We start from the raw sequence: 13,146 nt of genomic DNA, 5'->3' as shown, positions 1-13,146 counted from the left end.
TAATACTAACAAATACTGTGATAGAGACACTATATAATTCATTTTCAGTCGTGAAACATGCACATAAGGTCATAACTGAAAACTAGTAGAGATTTGATTTACAAAGGACTATAGGAGAGTCTTCTTAGTCAATAATTTGTAGATATCTGGAACATATTTATCAGTATTTCAGGTCTGAAATGTGAGATTTTTCAAACAAATAAAGTAATTGGATTAAATTTTAGATTCAGTCTGCTACTCAATGCCCAAATGAGCAAAATGAACTGACCTCTTGTTTGTGAATTTTCTTGTGTTGATACTAATTTTGAAACTTGGAAGCATGAGTGTTCTGACTTCTGCATCACAGTTTTTGGGTATTTGCTTTGTTTCTGGTTTGGATGTCTTTGGTGTGGAGTTTGCATGTTCTCACCATATTTGAGTGGCTATTTTCCAGTTGCTCTAGTTTACGCCCTTCCAACAAAGACAGTGATCGACTAAATTGTTTGGACCATTAGAGTTTGGAATGGAGCCCCCTATTCACAAATAACCCCAGTCTGAAGTAGCTCTGTTACAATGTGGGATAGTTGGGATAAGGGATAGGTGAAGAAGAGGATGCAAATCTGTTTCATTGCATATCCATTTTCAATATGTTATTACCCACATTTGATACATTAAAGAACAGACACTTGATGAAAGGAATCAAAATAATAAAGGTAAAAGGAGGATAGAAAACAAGATTGTCTGGGAAATAAGAAAAAGACATAAAATAACGGCTTTGTGCTCTTGTTGAATCGACTAAAGTTTTGCCACTTTTGCTAATAAAGATTGTTTTGGTATCTAAAACTTCTTGTCCTCAAAATCCTTTCCAAAAAAAATCATGCCATGTATTGTAGTACAAGGAAGACTTTTCCCTCATAGGATTATTATTAATTTTAATGCTGTATTTTACTCTACTGTCATGCAGATTTGTGACTGAGAGCATACTGTAGACTTCTGGTGACAGAAAGATGACTCTGATCCATTGTAGGAGAGCGCATTGATCACAACTTCAAACATTTTATCTGAAAAAAAGTATGAAAATGACTAATAAGAGATTTTTTTACCTACTTTTATCCCTTTTTTTCCATTCTAAAAAGAACATTCTTTGGAGACAGATGTCCTGCCATATGCTTTTAAGTTAAATCTTTTTTCCTGTTTAATTTTCATTCAGATTCTTGCTGGTATTTGTGCTTTGATGATTCAGAATTGCTACTGTGTTCCACCCCAGAGGTTCTTATTGGTCTTGGTAATTTGGCAAAGGCAATGACAGAGCGATGAGAGACACTATATTGTTGTATATTGTCTCCTAGTGCCCTTGCACATTGCACACAAGGACAGAGTCTTCCAGCAAGAAAATTAATTATGGTTTGAGTTAAATGGGTCCAGCAAGATATTTGATTGTGGACTGAGTAACATGGTTCCCCATCAATTGCTGTGTACTGTGTAAGAGAGACAAAATTCAAAGGCCTCCTAGCAAAGCAGGTACTAAAAACATTACTTGGAAAATGTTATTTTCTGACCCTAAAGTTGATCTGTCAAAATTATTCCCCTTGAAGCTTTACTAGTGCACCTTTAAAATATCAATGGTTCCTTTTCAGTCACTGTACATCTTAAGGGTTGTCGAACTCCTTTTCTGAAGCTGACTTCTATTATGTGTAAACTGGCCCAAGCCCTAATTAGTGGTTTATATCCACCAGATACCACAGTCTTCACAATTAATTGCAGTTATTCACATCGCCTTTCCATAAAATTCAGAAGAATGTTGTGGCAATTATTCTTAATAGGACAAAGCAGGTTTGCAAGGGTTTTTATTTAGTCTTCAGCAATACATTGAAAACAGACTGAAGACATTAAAATTGAATGAGCGTATGCTGCCAGCATCCACATTCATTTCAAGTCACTTGGCAACATTCCAAGCAAATCTTGCTGTGTTACACTTAATTTCTTAACACTAATTTGCCAGGTGTCACAAACCAGTTAACATGGAAATAATAGCATCTTTAAGCTGTCACTCACTTGAATAAAATCAGACTCAATCTCAGTGTCTTGTTTGTTATTTATTCTAAGTTTAAATTCTAGGCAAACTACCCATTATAATATAATAACTGGATTGGCTTGTAGGAGGACACTGGAGCACCTGGATAAAACCCACAGGAGCACAATGAGAACATACATACTCTACACAGATAGCACCCAGGTCCAGAATTGAACCCAGGACAACAGCACTCCAAGGCAACAATGCTAATCAATGCGCTAATGTGCAATTCAGACTGTATTAAAAACAGATTAGCTCAAAATATTCCAGGATGTGAACAACTGTGACCGGTATAAATGAGAAGTGTGAATGTGTGTACTCAGTTCTGATATGCTGGGTCCAAAATAAGAGAAAGGAACAAAAGAGAGGAAGTGCATAGAACAACAGCTACAACTGAGAGCAGGTTATCGATTCTCATATGATTCTCTTTTTGTTTAATAAGCAGTACTAGTCAAACTGGGATCAATCACTTGCAAAAATGAACAAATTGGATTAGCCAGTCAAACGTAACCTGCATGACTGTTGGAGGTGAAATAAGCCAGATCCTCTGGAGAAAAGACATGCTTACATACTGTAAAACCATCATGCAAACTATACACAGATCAGCACTCAGAACCAGAATGAAACCCAACATCTTGCAATTATGAGACAGCAGATTTAACAATTACACTACTGTACCACTCTGCTGCTGGAACCAAATCACCATCACAACAATAATACATTTTATTTCTGAGAGTTTTTCAAAACCATCAGTGCTATTCAACAGAACATACACCTGAAAGATGTAAAAAGAAATGAAGACATTAAATTGATCCAGTAAAAATAGATCTAGACCAAACATAAATCCTATATTCAAAAAGTTAGGTCTGTAAGTGAGTGTTAAGACTTTCTAAAGTACCGTTTTGGGGCAGTAGGTTCCACATACAGAGTGCTGCACAAGAGCACTTTTGCAAATGTGCAAATGCAACATTTTTTTGATGCATGGTTTGTTTGTGGCAAATATTTTTTCCTTTAATTAACTAATTATTTGGCAATTAATTGACATCGTATAAGGGTTGCATATCATATCACATTCTAAATAGGTTTTATTATTTCTGGAATTTTAATTAGGAATAACTGTGCAGTCCTGGTCTTTCTGAGAACAAAGCAATACCAGACTGAGAGAGTGATCTTTTCTGTTGGCCTTCCTGTGACAAAAGGGAAGTCTGCTCCATATCCTAGCAGATTTGTTACAGAAATCTAAATATGTGATCTGCTTAATAAATGGGGAAATTTTCTCTTTCTGTTTCAGTGTTTTATAATGAAGCATAAGCCCTATTTAGAAAAGCTGTATCAAAATGTAAATGTTTGTTGTGCAGAAGTCTGAAATTGTGATATCACTAAATACTTTTGATTAATTTTGCTATTTAAACTTTATGTTTTTTTTTGCAAAAATACCATATAAAGTATATATTTTGTGTACTGCACGACTTTACAATTAGCCTGTTTCCACAGGACAAAGTTTATGCATTTACAGTGGGAGTTAAGGGTTAAAACCCTGCACCTTGATTTAATTCTATATCTAAAAACAGAAGAGACAAGCCTTTAAAAATCTTTCAGATTTTTAACTAAATAGACCAGGCCATTTTGTATTACTCGGCATATAAAGGCATCCTAATTCCACCATGCTGGAGTATTCCCAGGGCAGGCTAATAACAATTTAACAGAATTTAGAATAAAGTGGTCTATAATTCAAAACCCCTTTATATCTGGCTGTACATTATTACCACGGGGCTGTTTCACAAAGTGCGATTACTCAATTAACTGGATAAATTTCGTAAACATGTTTGATAGAAGTCAGGATTTATGGTTTTAAGAAGCAGGATTGAATTGTATCTAGTTAAGTAACTGTAGCAACATATCCTCTATTCTTAACCTGCTCTGGGGCAGGATAAATCAAACAACCTGACTGTGTAGCTCAGAGCTCAACTCACAGATCAATCAATCCCCTGCAAAAAAATGTATTTTCTTCAGTGATCCAATTGACACTAGAGCTTTGTGGAGATAATAAAAGTTTAGAGACCTCCAAAACACTTTACAGTTCACAGATTCACAATTTGTATTTGAAAGATACCATTTTAGCATACAGGGTATATTTTACACTTTTCACAATATCTTAAGCCCTTACATTGTTAATACTGTTGGTCACAGCTCAGTATTAAAACAAACTCAAACAATGTTTATAGAACATTCTCTGTGAGTGGTCCAGTTGTTTTTTACAGTGTTGGTGACTCAGAGCACTTTAGTAAAGCAGCAGTGTGTCCTATAGTTTTTGCGTGCATTCATTATATTTCCCAGCCATACATTAGAGAATACCATGAAACAGGGGTTTCATGAAATAGCTGGCAATATTCGATGTATTGTATATAATAGAAATATTAGTAATTCCTAATAGGTGCTCTGGCTTAAGACATTCTGCAGCTTGTGGGGGAGGGTTTACACAATACTATAGTACTTGATTAAAAAAATGTTGGGAAAAAGGCAATATCCCAATAAAATAATATATTCTTTATCATGTTGATGATGATTTTTTCATGCCCCACACTCTCCCTCGCAAACGCCCTTGCATTCCCACTGTTTCACAATCTCTTTCCTAATTGAACCCATCACATTCCCACATGCAACAGATTCCTCAAATTCTCATTCCCAGACCAATTAACCAACCACATCCCTTTTCCTTCTGTATTTAATGTTCTCTCACACACCAACTCATGCCCACTATTGAGAAGCTACCTGTAGAATTTGCGTGTGCGTGTGCGTGTGCGTGTGCGTGTGCGTGTGCGTGTGCGTGTGCGTGTGCGTGTGCGTGTGCGTGTGCGTGTCTTTTGATTGATCTCTTAGAACTAAATATTTGTTCCTGTCCTTTGACCACGCCTTTTGGATTTTGAATTTCCCTGGTTACCGGACTCATTGCCTCCCTAATTGACCAAGCCCCTGGATTTAATCTTTTGGATTGTCTGTTCTTTTGTGCATTCCGCCGAATTCACGGTTCCACATAAGGATCCTCCTATTCTACCAATTGGTTTCCTGACAGATTTCTTTTCTTCCAGTCTTATTCTCCTCACACTTCTTGTTGGCTACATTTAGGGAACATTTTCAGTCAGTGCATAGCACTACACTATATGATACAGCTACTGTAAATGCATGAATTACTGTTTTATAAAACAATACTGTACAAATACACAATGGTTTAAAGAGGAGCTCTGCTTCAGAACCAAAATTATTTAAGTAATATGAATACATGCTTGCTCATGCAATTTATATAGTTTTGTCTTATCTTGAGATATTTAATTGGATTACATAATTAACTTCCACATTCGATTTAGCGTCTGTTCTTTGCTACCTGTAGGTGTCATCTCTGGCTTTTAGAGTAGCCGCAGCGTAGCTCTTTACTATTACAACAGATTGTATCCTCATAGTTTTCCTTGAAGAGTGGAAATTCATGGTCACTGGATGAAGATGCATGTTTTTTTGCTGTGGTTTTGCTGGCATGGATGAAGGTCAGATGCGCAACTCTCCTTGGCTGCGAACTGTGGTGTGAATGCACAGTCAGACATTTTTAACCTGAATCACTTTAATTGGATACCCCAAACCAGAGTCTGCATTCGTGAAACCAGAGTAATCCTTAAATCAGTCATTGGGAGAATTCAATCTGGATAATTTGAAAAAATCCTGTTAAACCTGCTTTGTGAAACAACCCCCATTTGGTCTTTGAAAAAGAAAACATTAGCACATAGAAGAGAGGGATTAGCATGATGACAGCCCACAATTATTTCAGATGCCTTATGAGTGTAAGTACTGAAGTCAAACTTCAAAATGTATCAATAGAAATCTAAGCTCTTTTTCCACATTTCACCATCAGCTATTGTCTGAGGTGACAAGACATAAATCCTAAGTAGCTGGGGCATTTGATCATCCAGGCACTAAGTGCAGAACATGCCTCCTGCAGATTAAACAAAGGACTGTAAAGGGCTAAAGAAAATATCCCAAATGGTGAAAATGTGTGTTCTTGAATAAGAAGTATAACTTAAATGAAAAGGTTAATACATTGGACAATTCCAGTGTTCAAGAGGCTGGAATTACAGCTATTAATGATTGGAGTTGATCCTTGTGCTGCAGCTTTTAACAGCTAAGATTCTTTTTGACAGATCCAGGTAAAGTGGTGAACATAATGACCAGTTGTATTCCTGGATACAGCAATCCTTGTGTAGTTCCCAGTCACAAACAAAGAGCCTTATTCATTGCGTCGGTGCACAAATATACTGTATGAAAGTCACTCTTCTGAAGGCCATGACATGCCCTAGGTTCCTATTTTCAAACTTCACAGACACACTGACACAACTCTTTTTTTAAGTACAGCAGGAATCCAGCCCTGCTTGCTTGGCAGAGGTATTCCTGCTGTGTTTCTACCCAGATACAGTTCAGAAATAGCCAAAATAGCCCATCATGGACAGGAGATCACAGAGGCAGGGGGCCCAGTCTTTCCTTCTGTACCCACACTGCTTGATGTATACAGTAACTGGTCACCTCAGTCCAGAAGGCTAGGTCATATGGAATAAGCCTTCATTTTTTTTCTTTTCTCCTTCCTTTTCAAGAGGGTTGTGTTCAGAGCAAAGTAGTTGTTGGTTGCTCTAGGTGGGGAAGTGTGTATGTCAGTTTGTAATTTTTTTGTTCACAAAAATAAATTTAAAAATTATTCTCAATTAATACAGAATAGCTATGACTACCTTCTAACTTTGTATTACTTGTCTTAATATTAGCATCAATGTTGCAACCCATATCTACAGAACATACATTGATGTAAACTACAAAAAACATTCTGTTAAAACTGGCATTACAGGAAAATTGCCACAACATAATAAAGCACTTTATTGATTAATAAAACCAGAATCACTAAGTCACTAACTTCTCATTTTTCCCTGTGTTCATTAGTTACAAAGCACTTAACATGTCCATCACATTTACTAGATCTATTCATTGACTTGTCACTCACAGTCTTCATTAATTTCCAGGCACTGGTGTATTCAACCCAATTAACTCTTTATGGCCCAATTAATAATCTTCACTATTCACTTTAACACATTAGGCAATGACATTAGACTAATTCTGTGTTGCCCAATCACAATCTCAACTAAAATAATAAATAAATAACTCCAGTCTTCACTCTTACTATTCATTAACAACCAGTAACACCCCTCCCAATCAGTAACTTTCCCCACTGAGCCCATTTGGCCAGGAACACCTCTCTATAGCTAACACTTTAATCATTGACACAGCAGTTTTTTCCTCTCATCTGATACTCTGTGAGACCATCCATTTTTCTGCTGATATTAAGTCTCAGGGAGTACATTTGACTCGACTCTTTCTCAGCTGAAGGGAGAAAGTGTGTGCTACCCCTTTTCCAGGTTCTAACAGCTCCAGTCAGCTGGCCACCTGTTCAGAACCTGTCCCCTAGAACAGCCTAAAATATATTTTCTCAAGCTTCTCTTGCTCCCTGGGTCCCACAGGTCTGCAAGCAAGCTCAAGCCATTACTGATGAGACTCCTTTCAGAAATCTCACTTTTCCTCATTCCAGGCTAGGGAACCCTTTTCTTCCAAGTTTTGGCTAATTCCCTCTATGTGCCAATTACTCATTTAGACTTGATTGAAGTTCACACAATTGTTAATTGTCAAAACTGCAATCTGCTATTTGTAAATCCTAGAAGTCCGAACTGAAACATTAGACAGGTCAGCTGTTGCCTTCATGACACCAGAGTCACAATCTGCTATGAGCTCACTTATATCATGTTATCCCAAAGATATCCATTCAGCTGGACCTCAGACAAGTGCTTTTTTGTTTCCCTTAACAAAATATGTTGGTTCAGCAATGTAAGCAAAATGTAAAAGAAAAGGCCACCATATACTTATTTTCTATCATGTTTTGTATCTTTTGCATTATAAAAAGTTACATGCTTTTAAAAGCACAGCCTATGTTATCTACATGCCTTTGGGAAAACCACACTTGCTGGTTTTTGTTCTCATTCATGTAATTTAACTCTTAATTGAACTAATGATGTGAATTGAATTTAAACTATTTTAATGTTTTCAGTTGTTGAAGTTGTCTTTAAAGTATTACAATTTATAAGCAACTCAAAACCACCAGCAGTTGAGTTGATGATGCCTTGAAAATGTAACTTCAGCTAATAGATTGTAAGCTTCTCTAAAAAGACAGTCCATCAGTGTGGGGGGTCTTCTGTGTGTAATTGGGAATCTCTGCTGTAAAAAACTGGCCAGATGGATTTAAGTCACCCAATTTGGTAACATGAGGCTAATAATGAATTGCTATATGAATATATCCTACTCATGAACTGTTAACTAGAAACTATAATATCCAAAACATTTACCTGCTCTTTCTTAAGTCTGATTTCTGATATGCATTAGATTTCCTTTTTTTACTTCAAATTCAGGATCAGAGACATTCCAAATCAGAAAAAGGTCTGTACTGCATAAACACTGTATATCACTTTAGACTCAGAATCACTTGTATCATTGTTAGCTAAATTTAACATCAACATGACATTATTTGGAATGGCGCAGGTCATGAACTGGGCCTAGTAAATGATTACACAGTTACAGAAGTATCGACATAATACTCTTCCAACATTTTGTGGATTTATTGTGAGCATTATGTTCAAAACATGGTTTCTGAGGTGTTAGATCACTATGGGAGATATTGCGCTAGAACCTAACTTTGGTTCGAAAGTCCTTAGCAGGGATGCTCTACACACCTGCTTAAATATAATCTATTCTCATATCATATAGTGTTTATCTCTTTGACGTAGGTGACGACAATCTAAACAATTGAAAAAGAAGTGGGGTGTTGGCCAAGCCCTCACATAACCCTGATGTGTTCCTGGAAATGGGACCCAAGGTGTTAGACTTAGCTTTCAGCCATTCATTCTTTTCATACCTAGTGATGTTCCTGAATTGAGGGAGACTAAGGGATTGTATCTACTAAAAGAACATAATCTGTTTCACTGAGGGAGGAGTGCAATGTAATACTTTCAAGCAGCCAATTACACTGATGTTATAAAATGGATATGGAAGACTTTCTAGCACTCTTAGCAAGTAAAATATACCTTCAGTCACCGAACAAATTCTTAGAAATCTTAATGACAGACGTCTGGAGAAAGATCTGAAACAGAAACCTGTAGAGGACTGAAGACTGACATTTGCCTGTCAGATGAACTGAATATGTATACAGTATGTTATCTTTCACTATGCTAGGCCAATACCACAGTTTTTACATTAGAATACAACTAGAAAAAAATCTATTATAATAAGGCTTAATCTTGCATAAAAAATGATTACCTCAGTTTTCACACCATTTCAATTACCCAGATGATGGAAGACCCTTTTAATTCATGAGTCAACATGCAAGGCAACAATTTAACATAACATAAAATACAACATGTCTCATAAATAATCTCCTAATTCTACAACAAAATAATTAAACACTTACATCAAATGTCAAAGCAGTGTGTTTGTGAGCCCTGCAGTCATGTGAAAGAGAAAACACTGCAGTCACTGAGTTGTGGTCACAGGAAATGAATTTGCTATTTCAAACTCCACTTTGGCTTTGCGTATTGGAGTACAGGCCTCTTTCCATGATTCTGCATAGCCACGTACTTCCAACGTGTGCAATCACAGAGGACAATCAGAACAAGCTCCTAAACTGCAAAGACTTCACCTTTTACACTCTTGGAGGAAAGAACACATAAGAGCACTCAAAGGTGTTCTGAAAACAACTTGTGTGAATGTCAGATTTGCTGGCTGATGGCAAATTACAACTTCCCTCTAATTGTGACGCATAACATATGTGCAATTTCAAAATAAATTTCATTGAAGGTTTCCTAGGAGTACTTTGCATGCAGTTCAAAAGGTGAATGCATTTATGAGTAAGCACTTTATTTTAATTGGGACTGCGCTTATTTAAAAAGTTCTAGAAGAAAGCAGTGCCAACAAGCAACTGTTCTCTAAAAAAATATATCAACAGCAAGATATACAGTACCAATTGATTTTATGTAGTCATTTTGCCTTCAACAGACATTCAGGACAAAAAAGTTCCAGAGCAATTGTACGTGCTTTAAATAAATAATTCAATCATCTTTAAAGTGTTGCTTTGTTCAGTGTTGCTTGTACTAAAAGGAGTAAAACATCAGAAAAAAAACAGAAGTTGATGGGTAGTTGATGCATGATGGATAGGTCTCCTGCTGTGTTTCCAGGTTGTGATACGCAGATAAAAGAGCTTTGAACTTTTAGTAGAAGAAATATATATTCCCTCGCCAGTCCAGCCCATGCATATTGTCTGTGGGGAATTCAGACTAGCACCATCTTACCTCACTCCCACAAAGAGAGGCTCCTCTTTACTGTGATAGCCGTGCTGTCTCCACTTGTCCACAAAGCAGGGCACCAGGGAGCAAATGGCCTTTGGCCAAAATGTTTAAAGTATCCCTTCAGCAAGTAAACTGCAGGTTTTTTCCATAGAAATAACAACAATAATTAGAGTTTGATGCTCCTATTTCTGTTTCACGTTCCTATTCTTATCATAGGTAAAAGAATACATCAAATTACTGGTTACTATATTCTATACCTTTCCAATTGTTACCATTTTCTGAAAGCTAATAAAGAACTGCTCGCATATTTTTCTTCTTCAGAGTTTCATTTTCTTTATATACACATTGGTGATTTAGAATGACCAATTCAGAGCATGCGTAACAACATACTACATACTGGGTACCAAAAAACAACGAACCCTAAAATTCTAAAAACGTTTGGACTCGGACAGAAATGATTCTGTAATATCTGAACATTGGGAGAAACAAAATCATTCCTTTCTCCTTCTAAAAATTAGCCTGGACACAAAGTTCGAACACTATCTGCCAGGTACTTCAAGGTGTAAAATAAAATGTTAACAAGATCCTTGACTGTGAAATTATAAGGTGCTGTTTAGACAATGATTCAAATTTTACCTCTCATACACACAAAATGCTTTCAAACTCTCCATTTTACCTCTCACATTCATATAAAATCCTCTCACACTCTCCATTTTACCTCTCGCATATGCAAAAAACGCTCTCATATTCACTAGTTTTACCTCTCACATCCACAGAAAACGCTCATTTACTCGTTTTACCTCACACATACACACAAAATGCTCTCACATTCACTAGTTTTACCTTGCACATACTGTATACATAAAACACTCCTTAACAATGTGAACTTGAGAGTCAAAACTAGTGAATGAGAGTGCATTTTATATGTGAGAGGTAAAACTAATGAATGCGAGAGCATTTTGTGTGTGTATGTGAGAGGTCAAATGGAGAGTGTGAGCATTTCACGTGTGTGAGAGGTGAATTATGACCCAATGTAGACGGTCTGTCTAATTGGCACAATGTGATTGGCCGAATAATTTTCTATTGTGCTCCAAGATGCATGAAAGAAATCAATCTCACCAGTCAAAAGCACTAAACCAAGCTATATCTTTAATTAATAACATCTTAGCCACACCAGAAGCAATAGCTTCATTGTCATCAGCTATGACGCCCGCGATTAATGTTATTCCATCAACACAGCATGCAACTACCGAAGCCAAAATAAGTACTTTATTTCGACATAATGGTGGTGTTGCCAACTAGTGAATGTGACAGCGTTTTGTGTGTGTGTGAGAGCAATTTGTGTGTGCATGAGATTGGCATTCCATTCAGCATATATCCTGCCTTGCACCCTCTGCTTGTCCCTATAGGCTCCAGCTCCCCTGTCTTCCTATATAGGATAAAATGGTTAAAAAACAAATGGATGGATGGAACTATTTAAAATCTGCAGTACAAAATTTATATTCTTGCATTGTATTAATTTGTAGTACTTACCACATTTTTTCTGATTTTTTAGATTTCTCATAAAAACTAAATAAAATTATAAAACCTTAATTTAATCAGCAACTTTCCCAAATTTCTTTATAACATGTTCATGGTCAGTTTAAACATTCCGTTTTAACAAAAGACAAAGACTAGGTTATGATAACCTAAAAAATGTATACAGTACATTGGCATACAGTATGAAAAACTACAACTGTGACCTACACTAATACTACTTTCATCTCATTATAACTTTATAACTCATATTAAAATAATCATCAAGATTAGCAGAAAAACAAAGGAAAGACCAATACAAAATGCAATTATTTATTTAGCTTATTCCCTTGACTGTCAAGGGAATAAACTGTATCTGTCAAATATACAAGATACTTTTAACTTTAACTTAACATGGCAAAAATACCCAGGTACCCAAGACTTTACTTGGTTTGATCCATTCTTATACATTTCATGTATAATTAGTAATTTTATTAATGCTAAAACACATGCTTTTTTATTGTTACTTAACACACTACTGTTAATCCATTAAGAGTTCAGTGGAAGAATTGAATGACTCTTTCCTACTGTTTTCTGAAGTGTTTCTTAGTGAGTTCTTGTAATTTTCAAAATGTTTCTATTTCGAGAAATCTGTGTTACAAGAAGAAGAAGAATCAGCCAGCTGGGAAAAGTTTGATGAGATGTGGCGCTGCAGTCACAAAGAAGTGAGCCAGTCGTCATTTAAAGCCCTGATGAATACTATGGTGTTCACTTCTTCATTGGCGGGATAAAAATCATCCCCTCCAACCTGCCCACATTTTCCAAAATCTCGTTCCTGCAGGCTTGCTGCAGTTCACACAGCTCTGCCTGAAAGTCAGCTTCCATTTCCTGCAGCGCCTTAATGGCTTGGGAGGCTGGGAGTTCTCCTGATTGCACTGCTTTTTCAGAGAAAGGCTGTTGAGGTTGGTGCTCTCTCAGAACAAGCCTGAAGGTGGTATCTTTAAAACATTTGTTCTGCACTCCATGTGTCCTCAGAGCACAAAGTTTCTGTCTGACTTTCTCTTGAAGATTTGCAAAAGTGTCTCCAAACTCCACAGAAGAGTTAAGTGCATCTGGACATTTCTTTTCCATCTGCTGCAAATGGGAAAAAGAAAGAAGACAATA

General features: G+C 36.6%; 1 protein-coding gene across 2 annotated transcripts in view; it reads right to left on the bottom strand.

The window, feature by feature from the left end:
* Nucleotides 1-11,597: 11,597 nt before the first annotated feature.
* Nucleotides 11,598-13,146, bottom strand: part of tedc1 (tubulin epsilon and delta complex 1) — a 70,593-nt gene continuing 69,044 nt past the window's right edge. For both annotated transcript variants that reach the window (XM_015351155.2, XM_015351154.2), the window contains one exon: nucleotides 11,598-13,116. In XM_015351155.2, the coding sequence (XP_015206641.1) occupies nucleotides 12,751-13,116 (366 nt within the window). In that variant the 3' untranslated portion in view covers nucleotides 11,598-12,750. The remainder of the gene's footprint in view (nucleotides 13,117-13,146) is intronic.

Source organism: Lepisosteus oculatus, chromosome 8 (genome assembly GCF_040954835.1).
Source record: "Lepisosteus oculatus isolate fLepOcu1 chromosome 8, fLepOcu1.hap2, whole genome shotgun sequence".
NCBI lineage: Eukaryota > Metazoa > Chordata > Actinopteri > Semionotiformes > Lepisosteidae > Lepisosteus > Lepisosteus oculatus.
This window is presented reverse-complemented; position numbering and strand designations above follow the sequence as displayed.